Source organism: Oncorhynchus clarkii, chromosome 13 (genome assembly GCF_045791955.1).
Source record: "Oncorhynchus clarkii lewisi isolate Uvic-CL-2024 chromosome 13, UVic_Ocla_1.0, whole genome shotgun sequence".
Taxonomy (NCBI): Eukaryota; Metazoa; Chordata; class Actinopteri; order Salmoniformes; family Salmonidae; genus Oncorhynchus; species Oncorhynchus clarkii.
Window position 1 is genome coordinate 28344096 of NC_092159.1, and position 18373 is coordinate 28362468.

At 43.0% G+C, this 18373-nt stretch overlaps 1 protein-coding gene across 1 annotated transcript; it reads right to left on the bottom strand.

Moving 5' to 3' along the window:
- Positions 1 to 725: 725 nt before the first annotated feature.
- LOC139424746 (zinc finger protein ZFP2-like) lies at positions 726 to 12335 on the bottom strand. Its single transcript, XM_071176858.1, has 3 exons — positions 11767 to 12335; positions 6337 to 8418; positions 726 to 1094 (listed from the first exon to the last, which is right to left on the bottom strand). Exons 1-2 carry the CDS (start codon positions 12095 to 12097, stop codon positions 7178 to 7180), a joined length of 1572 nt encoding a protein of 523 aa, XP_071032959.1. The 5' UTR covers positions 12098 to 12335; the 3' UTR covers positions 726 to 1094; positions 6337 to 7177.
- Positions 12336 to 18373: the final 6038 nt, after the last annotated feature.

An 18373-nucleotide genomic window follows, 5' to 3' on the forward strand; every position in this document is an offset into this window, starting at 1 on the left:
GATTGGCATAATTAGGTGCTATTTTTTAAACTACAATTACCATAATGACCTACTTGTCTTGTCTGTTTTTCTTTAACACCTGCTATGTAAAAGAGACAGAATAATGCACAATGGTCAATGCTATCTGGAATCCTTGGGACATGTTCCATTATCTATGTTAATTTACATTAGTGCAAATTGTCCACTGATGTGGGTGTAGTTTCTCACTCCTTTTGGCTGTATGAAAGTTAATTTCCCCTCAGGCACACACATTTGTTCTTTGATATTATGAAGGTAATTTGTGTAGAATGTACTTTTCCCCACTCATTCACCCCATCTCTACGTTGCTTATTTATATTGTGGCCTGACAGCATCCAGACTGTCAAAGGCCCATCCTGTTAGATCTGAACCTAATGCAGCTTGGAGTGATCAGATGACAGACGTCACATTTAGGTGGCAGGTGTAAGTGAGGCCATATATGCTCCATATACATTACTTTTGAGTGTTTTATATAATATGACTAAATGTGTTTCTTTCTGTGTTGCAGGGGCAGTCAAGAAATGGAACAGCAAGGCCACAGAACATGACATAAGCAGAACTGGGGAGACCACCTCAAGACCCTGGTAGAGCCGGGAGTGGTGTTTACCATTCCACCACGCCTTCAGCAGGCTGGAAAAGTGCAATTGATACCATTTTACATACTAAGATGGACCAAGAGGCTGTTGATTGGTCAGTCATTGGGTTAATTTGTTTTGCAATATGTTCAAATCAAATCAAGCTTTATTTATACAGCACATTTCAGACATGCATGCAACACAATATCTTCACAAGAAAAAACAATGAAAATACAGAAATATTTAGTACACAACATAAGAGGATAAAAAACAAAGTTAACAACTTAAAGACTAATGAGCATCCTAAAGAAATGCCATTGATTAAAATTTTAAAATATCCAAATCAAAATATAAGCTTGTTTTTTAGGAGGGGTTCTGAAAGACACGATGGGGGTGTCCAATGAAAGTTGACATGGGACAACAACTGGGACCTAAAAGACACCCACCATGAGACCCACTAAATCTGCCCAAGAAGAGGCACCCAAAAGAAAAACCCACAAACTTAAAGACAGGAAGCAAACCAAAAAGGTGGTGGTTAAAATAATTTATTACAATCAATACCATTCATACTATTACAAAATCATAATTCTCATTCATTCTTAATTAATTCTATTTACAAAAATATCAAACAAAAACAAACCTCAGGGGAGCATCGTCCCTCCCCGTCATACCTAACCAATACCTAACCCTTTCCCTATCTCCCCTTCCCTAATCTATCCCCTTACCAAACTCACTCTAACACTCCCAGCCCTAAACCCCCTTTCCACCTCTCCCGTGCCGCATGCTTCCCCCACTTCCTCTCCTCCCTCTTCATCTTCCCCCTCAAATCACCTTCCACCCTTCTCACTATCCCTTCCACCCCCCAATCTCTCCCTGTCTTGACTAAATTCTGCCTGGCTCCCCACAGTCCCTTTTTAAAGAGACTCATGAGAAGCCAGAGCAGAATCCTGTCCCTATCCGTTCCCTTTGCTCTCCCTACGCCTCTCTCTAGCCTAGCCCATGTCAAAACAAAATCACTCCTAACCACACCTAGCATTACCCGTGCCCTAGCCCAGAATAGTCCGGCAAAGGCACAGTCCCAGAAGGCATGGCGCACAGTCTCCTCCCTGCCACAAGAGGATCTTGGACAGGTGGGGGATTGCACCAAACTATACCGGTACAAGATGGCACGTACCGGCAAGCACTTATGGAGGCCCAACCAATTCAGGTCCTTGAGCCTGTTGTCCAGGCCCCGCGCCTGCACTCCCTCCCAGACCACCGACGAGATGCCCGCTACAGGCGCAGGACTCCCTGCCTGCCTGACCTCCTCGTACAGGTGGTCTAAACCTACTCGGGCAACTTCAACCTCGGGGTGCGCACGCAGCCACTAGGCCGCATGGCCAAAATGCCACGGCAGCTGTTCCGCCCGAGGACCCGCGTTAGACCACACCATTACGCTTCTCGCCTTATACGAGAAGAACACCCGCAGGAGGTAACCGGACGGGTGTATAACCGGACGAGCAAGCTCCATCAACAAGAAAGAAACAAAAATGGCGTCCAGCTTGAGGGGGAAATGTGGTACCCCCCTACCTCCCTCCCCGATGGGACAGATCATGCGTGCCCTGGCAACCCACTCGCACCTGCCACTCCACATAAACTGAAACACAAGCCTCACTAGAGGCCTCCTCAGACAAGCCGGCAATGGGTAGATGTATGCCACATACAACAGAGACGGCAACACATCCACCTTTAGGACCAGGACTTTGCCCATAAAAGACAAATACCTAGCCTTCCACATTGCTAGCTTCCTCTGTACCACTGCGATACGCATGTTCCAGTTTAGCGTCGCTGAGCCGGAGCTCTCAAAATGAACCCCGAGAATCCTCAGGGCCCCTTCACAGAGAGATAACCCCCCAGGCACATCCGTTCTACCGCGCCATCTTCCGAAAAACTTGACGGAAGACTTTGCATGGTTCAGAACTGCTCCCGACGCTCGGGTGAAATCCCCAAAGATGGCAAGGGACCTTGTCAGGCACGAGTCCTTGCACAACAGCAAGGAAGTGTCGTCGGCGTACTGCGTCATCTTAACACGCAGCCCACCGCTTCCAGGGATCAACAAGCCTTCCACCCCTGTGTCTGCCCTAATGGCATCCCCCAGAGGCTCCATGTACAGAACGAAGAGGAGAGGCGAGAGTGGGCATCCCTGCCTGACCCCAGACGAGAGGTCAAAAACGTCACCTAAGTGACTATTTACACTAACTCGACACCCCGCTCCGACATATAAAGTACGGATCCATCCTATAAACTTCTCCCCAAATCCTAATCTACCTAACACCCTGAATAGAAAAGATCTATTCACGCGATCAAAAGCTTTCGCCTGATCTAGCGCTGCTACCATTAAAGGCAGCCCTCCATCTTCAACCCAAGCGATGGAATCCCTGATCAACTGTAGGTTCCATCTTATAGAGCGGCCCTCTACCCCGCACGTCTGATCCTCGTGGACGACGTAGGGAAGGGCTGTGCGCAACCGGTCTGCTAAAACCTTTGCAAGAATCTTGTAATCTACGCACAGCATGGTCAATGGCCGCCAGTTGCCAAGGTCAGTTGCTTCCCCCTTCTTATAAAGAAGTGACAGCACACCAACAGCCATTGATCCCCCCGGGACCCCCGTCTCAAGGATGGCCTTCAAGACTTCGAGAACCACTGGTCCAAGTATACCCCAAAACTTGAGGTAAAACTCAGCCGGCAGCCCATCCATCCCAGGCACCTTCCCTTTTCCCATCCTCCTAAGAGCGCTCTCAACCTCTTCTAGTGAGATCTGGGCCTCCATCACGTCTCTAATGTCCTCTGGCAACCGCCGGGACAAGTGTTCTAAAAACACGTTTCCCTGCTCTACATCTATTTCCCTTTCCTTAAATAAACCTTGGAAATGATCAGTTGTCACCCTGACCATTTCCTCTGGTTTACTTACTATACTACCATTTTCTTCCCTAACTCCCTTTATTACCTTCCTACTCTGTCTGGCCCTAACCGACTTAAAGAACATAGCGGAACAAGTCTCATTATGTTCTAGAAAGCCACTATGCGCACGCTCCAGGAAAGCTCGAGCCTTCTGCTCCTGCAGCTCCCTGAGCTGCGCCTTTAGGGCTGCGAATCTCTCCCAGTCAATCGACCCGCCGAGGTTGCCTGCCTCGTACTCGAGTTCAATTAACCTTTGGATACGATCCACCTCCCTCCTTTCCTCCCTTTTTTTCCTTCTACAATATCCTATTATAAAAGCCCTTATCCTCCCCTTGACTAAATCCCACCACTCTAACACCCCCTCGCACATGGACCGGAGGCCGTCAAGCCTCCGAAAGAAACAAAAAAATGCGTCAACGAAAGCCTGCTCCTCCAGTATATCCCGATCTAACTTCCAGTACCCCCTACCGAAGAGGCAGACTGGCGACCCCACCTGCAGGAACACCCCGTCGTGATCCGTGAAGAAAACAGGCAACAGCCGCCCAGACAACTGACCCAAAGACCTGGATACAAAAATGTAGTCGAGCCTCCGCGCAACCCCCCTGGAGTTGCGCCATGTAGGACCGACCATTGCCGGAGTAGTGTGCAGGCCACCATCAACCAGACCATGGCAAGCCATTAGCCCAGAGATGGCACCTGCACTGCTATCACCGCCTAACCCTAAATCTATATTAAAGTCTCCTCCTATCACCAAGTGCCTGTTTGTAACACACAGGGGCGCCAGACAGTCCACCATCTCCCTCCTGTCTGCCGCCACCTGTGGCCCATACACCCCAATTAACCTATATCTAGCTTCTCTAAACTTAACATCTATCCCCAAAACTCTACCCTGCATTATTACAAAAGTGTTCTCTATTTTAACCTCTCTATGCCCACACAAAATCCCTACTCCTGTTGAGTGCACCCCTCCTATGCCCCAAAAAGATTCCCCCTTATCCCACTCCCTCTTAAATCTACACACATCCCCACCATCCCTCAGGTGAGCCTCCTGTAAAAAACAGAAATCAAACCCCACACCCTCTAAATAACAAAAAACCGCCCTCCTTTTAACATTATCCCTTAACCCCCTAACATTTAGACTAAAAAAAGGAACAGAACTATTCATTTAAATTATTTACAACAAATAAAAACCCCAAAACCCAAAGAAAAACCAGGAGACTCACCCGATGCTCCCCTGGTCCATCTCCACCGGCGGGGATGTCCTCTCCTCTCCTGACGCCCCCCCGTCCTCCATCCCAACCCATGATCCAGGCAGTGTGTTGGGTCCTCCCTCCCCACCCACCATCCCCCCCTTCCTGTTTGCCTCGGGGCTGCATATAGGGGACCCCATCTCCCCAAACAGGAGTTGGGATCCCTCTTGCAAACAACCCACCGACCCCTCACTGGAGTCATCCACTAAAATGCAAGGGGCTGAGGCAAACCGGGAGGACAAATTACCCTCCCCTCCCCCCCCCCCGCCACTCTCTTAACCCCCCCTCCCCCTCCACACCCCCCTCCCTCTCACTTCCTGCCAAGCTCCCCCTCTTTATCCCTTTCTTCTTTGGTGAAGGAGGTAGCGGGGAGACACAACGTCCCATCCCCACTAACCCCTCCACCAAATCCCTCATTTCGACCTCGAGGAAGCCTGGCAGGCTGTCCCCCCACTCCCACCCCCCATCTCCCCCCCCTACCACCTCCACTCCTCCCTCCTTCTCCGTCACTGTCCCCGTTCCCTCTTCCACTCCTTCTCGTACCACTGTCCCCTTCTCCCTCTTCTCAGCTCCTCCACCTTCTTCCGTCCCCTTTTTCTTCTCTCCTTCTGTTCCATTATTTTCTTCTCCTCGCCTCTTTCTTCCCACCTCATCCTTCTTCCCATCTTCTTCCTGCGCCGTCTTTTCCCCTGTGCCATCCATGCAATCCGCACGCGTCCTTTCTTTCCTCCCCCCATCCCCCGCTCCCCCCCCAGCTGCAGACGCGTATGACCTGTGACGAGCCGGGCAATCACGCCACAGGTGTGCTCTTGAGCCACACCCGTGGCAAGCCTTGGGCTCGTCACACTCCTTGGCCTCGTGCTCTTCCGACCCACAAAAACGACATTTCTTGGCGCTGCACGAGGCCAGGATATGGCCGTAGGCCATACAACGCCTGCAGAACGGGGGCTGACGTGCATAGTAGTGTTCCCCTGTCAGCCCCCAGGGAGAACATCGCCGGAGGATGGAGGTAACCATCCACACTCTTCGGGGACTCCCTGAGTAACGCCTGGAAACCTCTCCTCCCACTCCAGAAACCCAGGGAGTCCCTGAGGTACCTCGCTGAGGAGACATTGTCCATGTACCTCCCCAGAAAGGCCCTCACCTCTTCATCTTTCACATGCGGATTGTACATGGTTACGGTGACCACCCTGAAGTTGTTCTTCGCCAGGCTGGTCACCGCATAATGGCACAGGGGTCCCGTTTTCTCCGCTTCCTTTGCCATCTTCATTACTTCGTCATGTTTCTCTTGCTTGTGAAACGTCACATCAAAACCCTTTTCATTTGGGTTGCCTTGAAGGCAGAGTACTTCCTTCACCTCTATCCTGAGGCATCCCATCAATATGGTCCTTCCAAAAGTTTCCCTGCCCCAAGGTTCCATCTCCTTTTCAGTCCATGAAAATCTTACAGTATTTGCTATACCAATCCCCGGAACCGACCAGGTTTGCTTGTTTGTATTCATTTTTCTTAAAAAAAAAAAAAAAAAAGCTCTCTTCAGAAAGAAGCTTCAACACCAAACTTAAAGACAGGAAGCAAACCAAAAAGGTGGAGCAACTAAAGGTGCTGACTCTCCATATCTATCAAAACAACTGGAACACTGGGCCAGACACTCTTAAATAGAATCTGGACCAGCTCAGGTGAAACACCTTCACACTAACGAGATGGACAAGCCAGCACAGGTGTAACACATACTGACTAACGAGGTGACACCAATCAGTGCGTTAATTTGAAGAATTTTGAAGTGTTGCATTTTGATTCAAGTGGGTCACCAATGTTACTCTTTTTTTGTTACTCACTTTTTGTTAAGTCACCTAAATAGTTTCATTTCAGAGCCTGGATTCTTCCCCTGAGGCTAAAATCAATAGAACAGGTGGAAAACGTTTAGGCTTCTACATTGTGACATCATTAAAATACTCCTACTACAATGTTAAAACATTCTACATTGTGACATCTTTAAATACTCCTACTACAATGTTAAAACATTCTACATTGTGACATCATTAAAATACTCCTACTACAATGTTAAAACATTCTACATTGTGACATCTTTAAATATTCCTACTACAAAGTTAAAACATTCTACATTGTGACATCATTAAAATACTCCTACTACAATGTTAAAACATTCTACATTGTGACATCATTAAAATACTCCTTCTACAATGTTAAAACATTCTATATTGTGAAATTAATTAATTGATATCATGAAACAACTCCTTTATGTATTTTCTGATGTTTAGTCAGAGATCTTTTATCAGATTATCTCTTCCCACATTGATTACAGCTATGAAATTTCTCTCCTGTGTGTGTTCTCTGGGGTGACACCAGGCTGTTAAGCAAAGTAAAACTCTTCCCTCATTGAGTACAGCTATAAGGATTATGTCCTGTGTGTCTTCTCTGGTGTAAAGTAAGCTGGCAAGATGTAGTAAAACCCTTCCCACATTTACTACAGCTATAAGGTTTCACTCCTGTGTGTGTCCGCTTGTGTATATTCAGGCTGTCTGGCCGTGAAAAACTCTTCCCACATTGATCACAGCTATAAGGTTTCTCTCCAGTGTGTGTTCTCTTGTGTAAAGTCAGCTGGCTAGATGTAGTAAAACTCTTCCCACATTGACTACAGTTATAAGGTTTCTCTCCTGTGTGTGTTCTCTGGTGTGTTGTCAGACATCCAGATGTACCAAAACTCTTCCCACATTGACTACAGTTATAAGGTTTCTCTCCTGTGTGTGTTCTCTGGTGTGTCTTCAGACATCCAGATGTACCAAAACTCTTCCCACATTGATCACATTTAAAAACTTTCTCTCCTGTGTGTGTCCGCTGGTGAACTATCATGCTGTTTAGCTGAGTGAAACTCTTCCCACATTGGTTACAGCTATGTGGTTTCTCTCCTGTGTGTGTTTTTTGGTGTATCTTTAAATAACTAGATGTAGAAAATCTCTTTCCACATTGATCACAGCTATAAGATTTCTCTCCTGTGTGTGTCCGCTGGTGTACAATGAGGCTGTTAAGGTGAGTAAAACTCTTTCCACATTGATCACAGCTATAAGGTTTCTCTCCAGTGTGTATTCTCTGGTGTGATTTCAGAGTTTGTAGACGAATAAAACTCTTCCCACATTGATTACAGCTATATGGTTTCTCTCCTGTATGTGTTCTCTGGTGTATAGTTAGATAGCTAGATGTAGAAAAACTCTTCCCACATCGATTACAGCTATACGGTTTCTCTCCTGAATGTCCCCGCTGGTGTACCATCAGGCTGTTTAGCTGAGTAAAACTCTTCCCACATTGATCACAGCCATAAGGTTTCTCTCCAGTGTGAATTCTCTGGTGTGATTTCAGGGTTTGTAGACGAATAAAACTCTTCCCACAGTGATCACAGCCAAAAGGTTTCTCTCCAGTGTGAATTCTTTGATGTATTTTAAGGTCTACTGAAGAATTGAATATTTTCCCACAGTCAGTGCAGCAGTGAGTTTTTTTCCCTGTAGGTCTCTGCTGGTGTTTCTTGAGGAGTTCTGATCTGGAGAGACTTTTCTCTGCCTCGTCAGCATCATGATGTTGTTGAGGATCCCCAGAGGATCCACGATAGTCCCGTCTCAATCCTGTGTGAATCAAAGTCAGACAGATGGTTAAATGCCCACAACAGCAGAAATCCCAGAGCATTCCCATGAAGTTGAACATCAATTGATGTCTGTTAAATTTGACAATTAAGACAGTCAAGTTCGCAACAATAGTCATTTTGTCTTGTTTTCACATTAGTAGTAACTGGAAATAAGTTATTAAAGTTGTTGAAATCCTAACAGGCTCGCGTGCGCTCGCATTGCAAAATAAAATTAGAAATCTATATTATTCAATTATTGCACCCACACTGCTTACACGTGCGTCTGCGTTGCTAAGGGCTGAAATAGAAGTCAGTTCTATTTGTGACGCAGATCGTGCTGCAAGTTCTGCCTCTCCCATCTCCTCATTGGTTTATAGAAGCAGGTACCCACATGCCATCTCCTCATTGGTTATACCCACATGGTTATACCCACATGGGTGACTGAAAGACGAATGTGGTGGTAATGCACCTAATTTATGAAAGTTGCCAATCGTAATATAAAGTCAAGAGAAGAAAAAGCCTAGAAGGAAGAGAGATGACAAGAGTAGAGGACCTTGTGCATTTCAGGTAAAATAACAACTCAATGTATCCCAGGACAAATTAGCTAGCAACAGCAAGCTAACTAAATAGGACAAATTAGCTAGCAAGTGCAAGCCAGCTAGCTAAATTGTCATAAATGTCTAATGCTTTTCGACGTGTCCCCAAATTAATATAATTGGTTCAGAGTTTGTTTTGATATTTTAACCTACGTGTTGTGATCGTGTTTGGTGTGAGGGGACAAAATATAGGTATGCACGATGGCGCAAGCGCGCAGCCGGTTTGGGTTCCGTGAAACAGTGCGGCAAAAAACTTTTGGTCTCCGATATAGGCCCCTTTCTGTGTTTGCTAAAATTGGCGCACGATGGTGATGCAAATGCAATTTGGTTGAAGAAACTCCTCCCTGCTAATGAGGAAACCGCTAGTTATGGATGTAGTAAATCTGCACGGGCCAAAAATGGTGAGCTTAGATTTAAGTTTTCACCATGTATTCTGAATATTACAGCACACTATCAGCGCAAGATCAGGAGTGCAACTCAAGGAAACTCACATTCAGCTCTGTGTCTATTCACTAATTCACCACTGTGGGGGAAAACTCAGGGGGTCATCATTGGCTGACTGCAAAAATAGCCTCCATTTTCAGGTTGCTTATGAGTGCATTTCACACTACTTCGGATTATAATTATATGGCTCGCTTGAATCTCCTGCTTAATACGTTTGTGTTGTCACAAATCAACTGCTTTACACTTAAAAAACACTTCAACCAGTAAAACACTCTTTGGCTAGCTTTGCCATCAGCATGACAATGAGGGTTTGTACACTAAGTTTTTAACAAATGAACCCATAGTTTCACCTAACAATAACATAAACCTACTGTAGGACCCATAACGTCACCAAACAATAACATAGACCTACTGTAGGACCCATAACTTCCCCTAACAATAACATAGACCTACTGTAGGACCCATAACCTCCTCTAACAATAACATAGACCTACTGTAGGACCCATAACTTCAACTAACAACGACACAGACCAACTGTAGGACCCATCACTTCACCTAACAATAACATACACCCACTGCAGGACCCATAACTTTACCTAACAACATAGACCTACTGCAGGACCCATAACTTCCCCTAACAATAACATAGACCTACTGTAGGACCCATAACATCATCTAACAATAACATTCACCCACTGTAGGACCCATAACTTTACCTAACAATAACATAGACCTACTGTAGGACCCATAACTTCACCTAACAACAACATAGACCTACTGTAGGACCCATAACGTCATCTAACAATAACATACACCCACTGTAGGACCCATAACTTTACCTAACAATAACATAGACCTACTGTAGGACCCATAACTTCACCTAACAACAACATAGATCTAGGACTTCAAATAATGTAATATTTCAGGTGAAACATGGAATCTAAAATGTATTTGTCGTGACATTTCATAACCTGATCACCAGATAATGTTGTGAATAATCCCACTAGGCTACTCTGTAATGTGTTGTCATTCTAAATGCCCTGAATTAAGGAAAAAAGCTGTGTGTGTTGTACAATAGCCTATCCATCAAGGAACAGTTCTCTACACATTATGAGCAAAGTATCTCTGTTTCCACTAACGAGACTCTACTGTAAATCAAGCAGACAATAACATTATAAACACCAATTTGTTAGGGATGTTGGATCCAACATGGAGCACGGCATAACTGTCTGTACCAGAATAATGAATGAAGAAGCACTTTGGTTGTTGTTGCATGTTGTGATGTTTGTCATTTGACTGGCATTCAGAAAATGATTTCCTGGATCAGCTGATGATAGTTGAACATGTGACTAACTAAACAGCTACAGTATTAAGAATGATGTGTAAGTATTGAAGAACTGCATTGATGACAGCATCCATTTAGGTGACTCTCAGTTAGAACCACTGGATTTAGCAAACACTGAAATGATTTAGGATTTCTGTGCCAATGAAAACTGTTCCCAGCGTAATATAAGGAGACACTAAATGTTACGTAGTTAGAGAGCATTTCAGAGATCTGAATACAAAAAACTGTAACAGGACAATAACCTAAACCACAAGGCCAAATCTACACTGGAGGAGCTTACCAAGATGACATTGAGTGGCCTAGTTACAGTTTGAACTTAAATCGTCTTGAAAGTCTCTTGCAATACTTGAAAATGGCTTTTTAGCAATGATCAACAACCAACTTGACAGAACAGGAAGGATTTAAAAAACAATAATGAATATTCACATGAAGATCATCACGATTTCCCATCAAGCCAACTACTTGAAGGCTTGACATCACTCTCTCTATTTTTTTTTACCTTTATTTAACTAGGCAAGTCAGTTAAGAACAAATTCTTATTTTCAATGACGGCCTAGGAACAGTGGAGGGGCAGAACGACCTTGTCAGCTCAGGGATTTGAACTTTCAACCTTCTGGTTACTAGTCCTACGCTCTAACCACTAGGCTACCCTGCCGCCCCTTCTAGTCTGCAGTTGTCAAAAAAACAACACTATTTTGCTCAAAACATTTATTTGTTTCCCTTTAGTGTGTTTATACTTTACTGTATTTATATATCACTTTTCAACAGGAAAATGTGAAACATCCCTGGGGGACGTCATGAACAATTCATACAGTACAAAAACCTATTCAAGTGTAGAACGCCCTTTTAAAAATCGCACACTAGTTTAACAATTGCAGAGTTTGTATCCCTGTTTATGATAGTACTCACTGTATTTACTGGTGTTAATCAGATCAATGTCCCTGTTTTATAAGATAGTACTCACTGTATTTACTGGTGTTAATCAGATCTCCAGTCTGCTCTTCTTCGTCATCCTCAAGTGTGACAGTAATCTCCCCCTCTTCATCCGTTATTCCAAAAACTTCTTCATCTTCTACTCCAAAAACGGCATCATCCTCATTTTCTTTCACGGTAACATCCTCCTCCTCTTTCACTGTAACGTCTTTCTCTTCTTTTTTCACGGTAACAGCCTCACCCTCTACTTGTTTTTGTATTGTAACAGCCTCCTCTTCCTCCTCCTCTTTCACGAGAGTTTCTTTCTCCGTCCAGCAGACCACCTCTTCTTCAGCAGGAGGAGAGTAGTTTAGTGAACTCATGGTCGGGGATAATAGCTAGTTAGCATTAGCGACTAGACTAGTGCTAACTTAACCAGCCAGCTAGTTGACTTACAACGTAAATATTAAATTAAATGGAGTAGCTAGTTGTTTACACATAAGTATGTTTAAATCCTAGTGGCAATTAAACCATGAAATTGTCTAAAGAACTTGAATGTTCCGACTTTGTTGGCTAGCGAGCAACCGAGATGGCTGCAGTTGTTGAAGAAGCGTTCCGTCCACTAGATTAAACGTCACACTAGAAACATCGCCTGAAAGACACATATCGCCATCTGCTGTCTAGGGGGAGTAAACGCAGTTGAGGAGGGAAAACTTTTTTTTCTTTTTCATTTAATTATAATATTATAAAGCAGTTTAGGGAAACGTTTTTTCCTCTCCATTAAATAAGAATATTATATCAACACGTACAAAGAGCAACAAGTGTTGTTTGATTAGGTCAGATGTTTTTTGAGAATTTAAAACAAACTCTACATCTACTCCACATCTGTATTTCTGATTCAGTCAAATAACTAGATATCAAAAGAATCACCTAGTTATTGATACCCTTGATAAAGATGAGCAGAAATGTTTGTATGAAATAAATAAATCAATTTTACCCACTACCAGATATTTTAGCCCAAAACCTGGTTCCCTCTCTGCTAGGAGGCTGAAACTTGGCCACAAGTTGATCTTCCAGCAGGACACATCAACATCCACAAAGAAACGGTTAATTGGGCACAAAATCAACATTTTCAATGGCCATCTCAGTCTTCGGACTTGAACTCCATTGAAAACCTGTGGTTTGAATTGAACAGGGCAGTCTACAAGCGCAGACAAAATAAATCAAGGACCTGGAGAGATTCTGTATGTTGGAATGGTCTAATATCCCACACAATGTGTTCTCTAATCTCATAAAACATTTCAGTGTCGTTATCCTCCCAAGGGGAGGGTGCTGGAATATTGAAAAGAAAAGATGGGTGGCAATAATTCAGACCCCTACCTTTTGAGAATTACATGTTAAACTATATCTCTTTCTCAAATCAAATCAAATTTATTTATATAGCCCTTCGTACATCAGCTGATATCTCAAAGTGCTGTACAGAAACCCAGCCTAAAACCCCAAACAGCAAGCAATGCAGGTGTAGAAGCACGGTGGCTAGGAAAAACTCCCTAGAAAGGCCAAAACCTAGGAAGAAACCTAGAGAGGAACCAGGCTATGTGGGGTGGCCAGTCCTCTTCTGGCTGTGCCAGAATCTGTGGAGATTATAACAGAACATGGCCAAGATGTTCAAATGTTCATAAATGACCAGCATGGTCGAATAATAATAAGGCAGAACAGTTGAAACTGGAGCAGCAGCACGGCCAGGTGGACTGGGGACAGCAAGGAGTCATGTCAGGTAGTCCTGGGGCATGGTCCTAGGGCTTAGGTCTCTGAGCAATTGTATCAGTATAAAATAATTTAGCTATTAGTATTTGAATTCTGTACTTTATAGAGTCATTTTTGCTCATCTTTATCATGGGTGTCAACAATTTGTCCACCAATTTGTACCTTCATACTGCTGCTACATGGTGTAACAATACATCATGTAGATGTATATAATGAACAGACTAGGTCTTTACTACTCCTACATGGCGTTACAAAATAATTCATTTCTACATTTAACTCAACTGCGTTACCCACTCCAGTCAGCAGGTGGCGGTCTGGGGATTTAAGGCAATGCTGTTAGTGTGACATATCATCTAGTGGACGGAACGCTTCTTTCAACAGCAGCAACAGTTAGTCAGCCACCTCGGTCGCTTGCTAGACAACATAGCTGAACCAATACAGCTCTTTAGACGCTTTAGTTGATATTAGCCACTGTGTTTTAAACCCACTTCTGTCGTCTAGTTAGTTATCCGATTAAATGTCATATTTACCGTGTTGTTGTCATTCGTCAGCTAGCGGGCTGGTTAAGTTAGCATTAGCCTAGCTAGCTAACATCCTCGACCATGAGGTCACTAAGCTACTCTCGTCCTGCTAAAGAAGATGAGGTCTGCTGAATGGAGAAAGAGGAGGATATCACAGTCAAACAAGAAGTGGAGGGTGAGGCTGTTACTGTGAAATATTCGGAAGATACGTTCAGAGTGAAAGAGGAGGAGGATGCAGTTTTTGGAGTGAAAGAGGAGGAGGGGGAGATGACTGCCACATTCAAAAAGGAGGAGGAAGAAGAGAGGAAACTGGATATCTGGTCCCGGTTTCCCAAACGCATCTTAAGGCATCCAATGGTTCCAACGGTGAACTTAACCGTAAGATGGTTTTGAGAAACCGTTCACTGATTTACACTGTATTTAAGACAGTACTTACTAGAGGCACAAACTCTGCAGTTGTTGAACTGATGTGTGGTGTTAAAGTGGAAATCTGCAATTGCTACATCCATATTGTGACTTTTAAATTATTTATTTATAGCCATTGATTCTTGAAGAATATAACACATGCCTCATGAGCTTAGTTCAACTGTTGTACCCCATCAGAACCCCAAATAAGCTTTTTTTATCCAATGTTTATAAACAATGTAAATCAACACTGTATAGCCTGAACATGGTTAAAACTATAATGTTGATATCATGGATGGTCAGTCCTTGCATCCATAGGTCTGTCTATTAATTTTGAAAGTAGTTACTTTTCTCCAACCCCATCATCATCTTATTACCAAAACAGTAGTGGGATGACAGATTTGTTATTGTTTGAACTGCAGATTGGTTAATTGTGTGGATTTTTTAAACAGCAACAAAATGGCTGCCCAGAGTCTTGGTTTGGTAAACAGCTGAGGGATGGGGGAAGGAGAAGTGTAACCACTCTCAAATTCATAGAGAACGCTATTGTAGAAACCGTAACCCAAAACCTAGCGACCTCATCAAGAAGTTCAGACATCTTGGCGTAACAGTTATAAGGTGTTGACTTGACAGTCGCTGGACACAGGTTTGAGTTAAGCTCAGGGCTACCCCCTGAATTCACTACACTATAAATACAAGGACTGGCCATCCATGATGTCATATTGATAGTTTAACCAGGTTTCTAGGCTATATAGTATATTCTAGAATTCATCCATGATGTCATAATGATCGTTTAACCAGGTTTCTAGGCTATATAGTATATTCTAGAATTCAGACATCTTGGCGTAACAGTTATAAGGTGTTGGCTTGACAGTCAGTGGACCCAGGTTTGAGTCCAGGTCAGGGATACCTCCTGAATTCACTACACTATTTTTTTATTTTATTGTTTACATGAAGTTAGCTGTATTTATGGAATAATATATATTTTTTTCCTTTATAAGATCTCTTAAAAACAGTATCGATAACAATGAGTGTCCTATGAGGGTTAATAAGAGGCAGTGTTGTCAAGATGAGTCCCAGACACAGGATGAGAATGAGAGACTGGCCCATGAGCTGCAGAACATCAAGAAGAAGTACCTCACTCAGAAACGCAAAGAACAGCAGTGCAGGGAGAAAGAGAGGAGCCTGGCCCAGGTGGGACAGTCGGTGCTCCTGCCCCAGCGCAGAATTCACTACACTATGAATACAAAGACTGGCCATCCATGATGTCATAATGATAGTTTAACCAGGTTTCTAGGATATATTGTATATTCTAGAATTCATCCATGATGTCATAATGATAGTTTAACCAGGTTTCTAGGCTATATAGTATATTCTAGAATTCATCCATGATGTCATAATGATAGTTTAACCAGGTTTCTAGGATATACAGTATATTCTATAACCCATCCATGGTGTCATAATGATAGTTTAACCAGGTTTCTAGGCTATATAGTATATTATATAACTGCCAGTGTAGATTTCCTGTGGTGGTCAAATGTTTAGAGCTGTTGATAAGTCATTGTATAATAGTCAGCCAATTTTTGTTCATGCCATTGCATTAAAGGCAAGACATACCTAGATTCAATTACATTCATGAATTGGTTTAAAACCTTTGTTTTAAACCGTTCTCAAAGTTGGTGCCTTGGCGGATTTGTAAGAAATGGTTTGTCATGAAACACTTTTTAAAATGTATTTAAATGTAACCTTTATTTAACTAGGCAAGTCAGTTAAGAACAAATTCTTATTTACAATGACTGCCTACCCCGGATGGCGCTGGGCCAATTGTGCGCCACCCTACGGGATTCCCAATCACGGCCGGTTGTGATACAGCCTGGATTTGAACCCAGGTGCCTGTAGTGATGCCTCAAGCGGGAGCCCCAAAATCATGTTCTAGTGCTGTCCCCAACTAAAATACATCTTGGTCAACCAAGAGCCATCTGTTCGTTCTAAAAATCGGCCCATGTGTTTTTATAAAATCTAAATGTTCTGAACTTGTCTGATGCTTTAAGCACGCTGTTTGATTAAATAAATAACACACACAAATGACTAGAGGGAGCAAGTAATCAATATTACCTGACTAGAGGGAGCCAGTCATCAACAACCTTTTTTAAAATTTGTATTTTACCTTTATTTTACTAGGCAAGTCAGTTAAGAACAAATTCTTATTTTCAATGACAGCCTAGGAACAGTGGGTTAACTGCCTTGTTCAGGGGCAAAACGACAGATTTGTACCTTGTCACCTCGGGGATTCGATCTAGAAACCTTTAGGTTACTATTACTAGTCCAACGCTCTAACCACTAGGATACGCTGCCGCCCCGACGTAACCAGAAGAACCCCTCGCTGCTGGACTTTGTAAATTCTGCCGTTCTGCTCTTGAAGTTTTCAGTAATAGACTAATAAACTACAGATAGATAGACTAGTAATAGACTACACCAGCAGTCGGCAACCTTTTCCAGTTGGAGTGCCAATTTATCTAACCATTTCTACCAATCTGTGTGCCCGTTAAGATTTTCATATGCAAATTTTTTTGGAACAATTTAATTTATAATATATCAAAATTATTGTCTGTGATTAATCTACATTCTATCTAAATCTAAATGAAAATTTTACAAATCTAAAAGTAACTTTTATTGCCATTGCCAACTATGTAAAAAAAAAATAGCGTACATAAAGCCAACAAATAAATACATTGCATTTTTCAGGTAGAAAATATCCTGATAAGAATAAATATCCTAGAAATCACTTTGGCTGCACATGGCCTGTCTACAACAAACTTGAAACATTGTATCAACTATCAACTGGGTCCTCCGAAACTTGAAACATTGTATAAAATATTCTGGGCCCTCTGTTTCCAGGCGCCAGTGAGTTCGGGACAGACATAGCTGTCGGCTATTTTTGCAAAGGATAAGATAAGACATTTCCACTGGATCAGAACTTTACATTTTTCCCTTTCATGCCAAGTGGTTATCGAAATGGTGAGAGCTGCAAATGTTTTACGAAAATACTTTGAGGAACTGTTGTCATTCGCTTTTGATTTGACTTTGTTTACTTGCTGTTTGAGGTGAAGAAAAAATGTATTTGAGAAGCTCCACAACTCATTAGTGGTGGTGCGTTAAGACAAACAGAAATACTATCAGACATCCCCAAATTGGCACATTTATAGGCCTACATTTGCGCGCAGGCCAGGTAGACTAGTCCTACTTCTGTGTGCGTCCTTACTCAACATTGACAGGAGTGTTTCAAACGAGACAAATTGACAACTGACGCATCTTGCGGGGTCAGGTCTGGGTGGTCTGCCAGGGACCGTTTCATTTAGTATCCGTTTGGGTCGGCAAGGGGGATGAATGTATTTCCCATAGTATGAGTTATTTACTCTGAAAAATTAGAACCAAACACTATAATTACTGTTCCCTGAAGGGGGAAATGAGGTACAACACCTGTTTGGCCCCACCCCTTCCTGGGTCGGTGAAGAGTGGTATTAAATTTAAGGAATAAATCTGAGCCTCACGCTCATCACCTGTAGAAGGTGGAGCTTCCAGCAAGGTGTGAATTTAATAGTATGTTGTACCTTGTTTCCCTCCTTCAGGGAACAGTAGTTAGTCATAACGTGTGGATTTATTAGTATGTTGTACCTAGTTTCCCTCCTTCGGGGAACAGTAGTTACAGTCACAACGTTACGCTTGCCATATGATGAACTTCAACTTAAATACAGGATCTTGCTGTCGGACAGTTTTTGTATTTTGAAATGCACTTAAACTATGTATCATTTAGTGGCTCCTTATGTTGCGCTGGGAATATTTGTGGGCACGGAAATACTAAATATTTTCAGAGTTTGCTAAATCCAATGGTTTTTAACTGAGAGTCATCTTGTAATCCAAGATGACGTAGCAGTAAGATGTGTTTGTGAATGTGAATGTTATGTT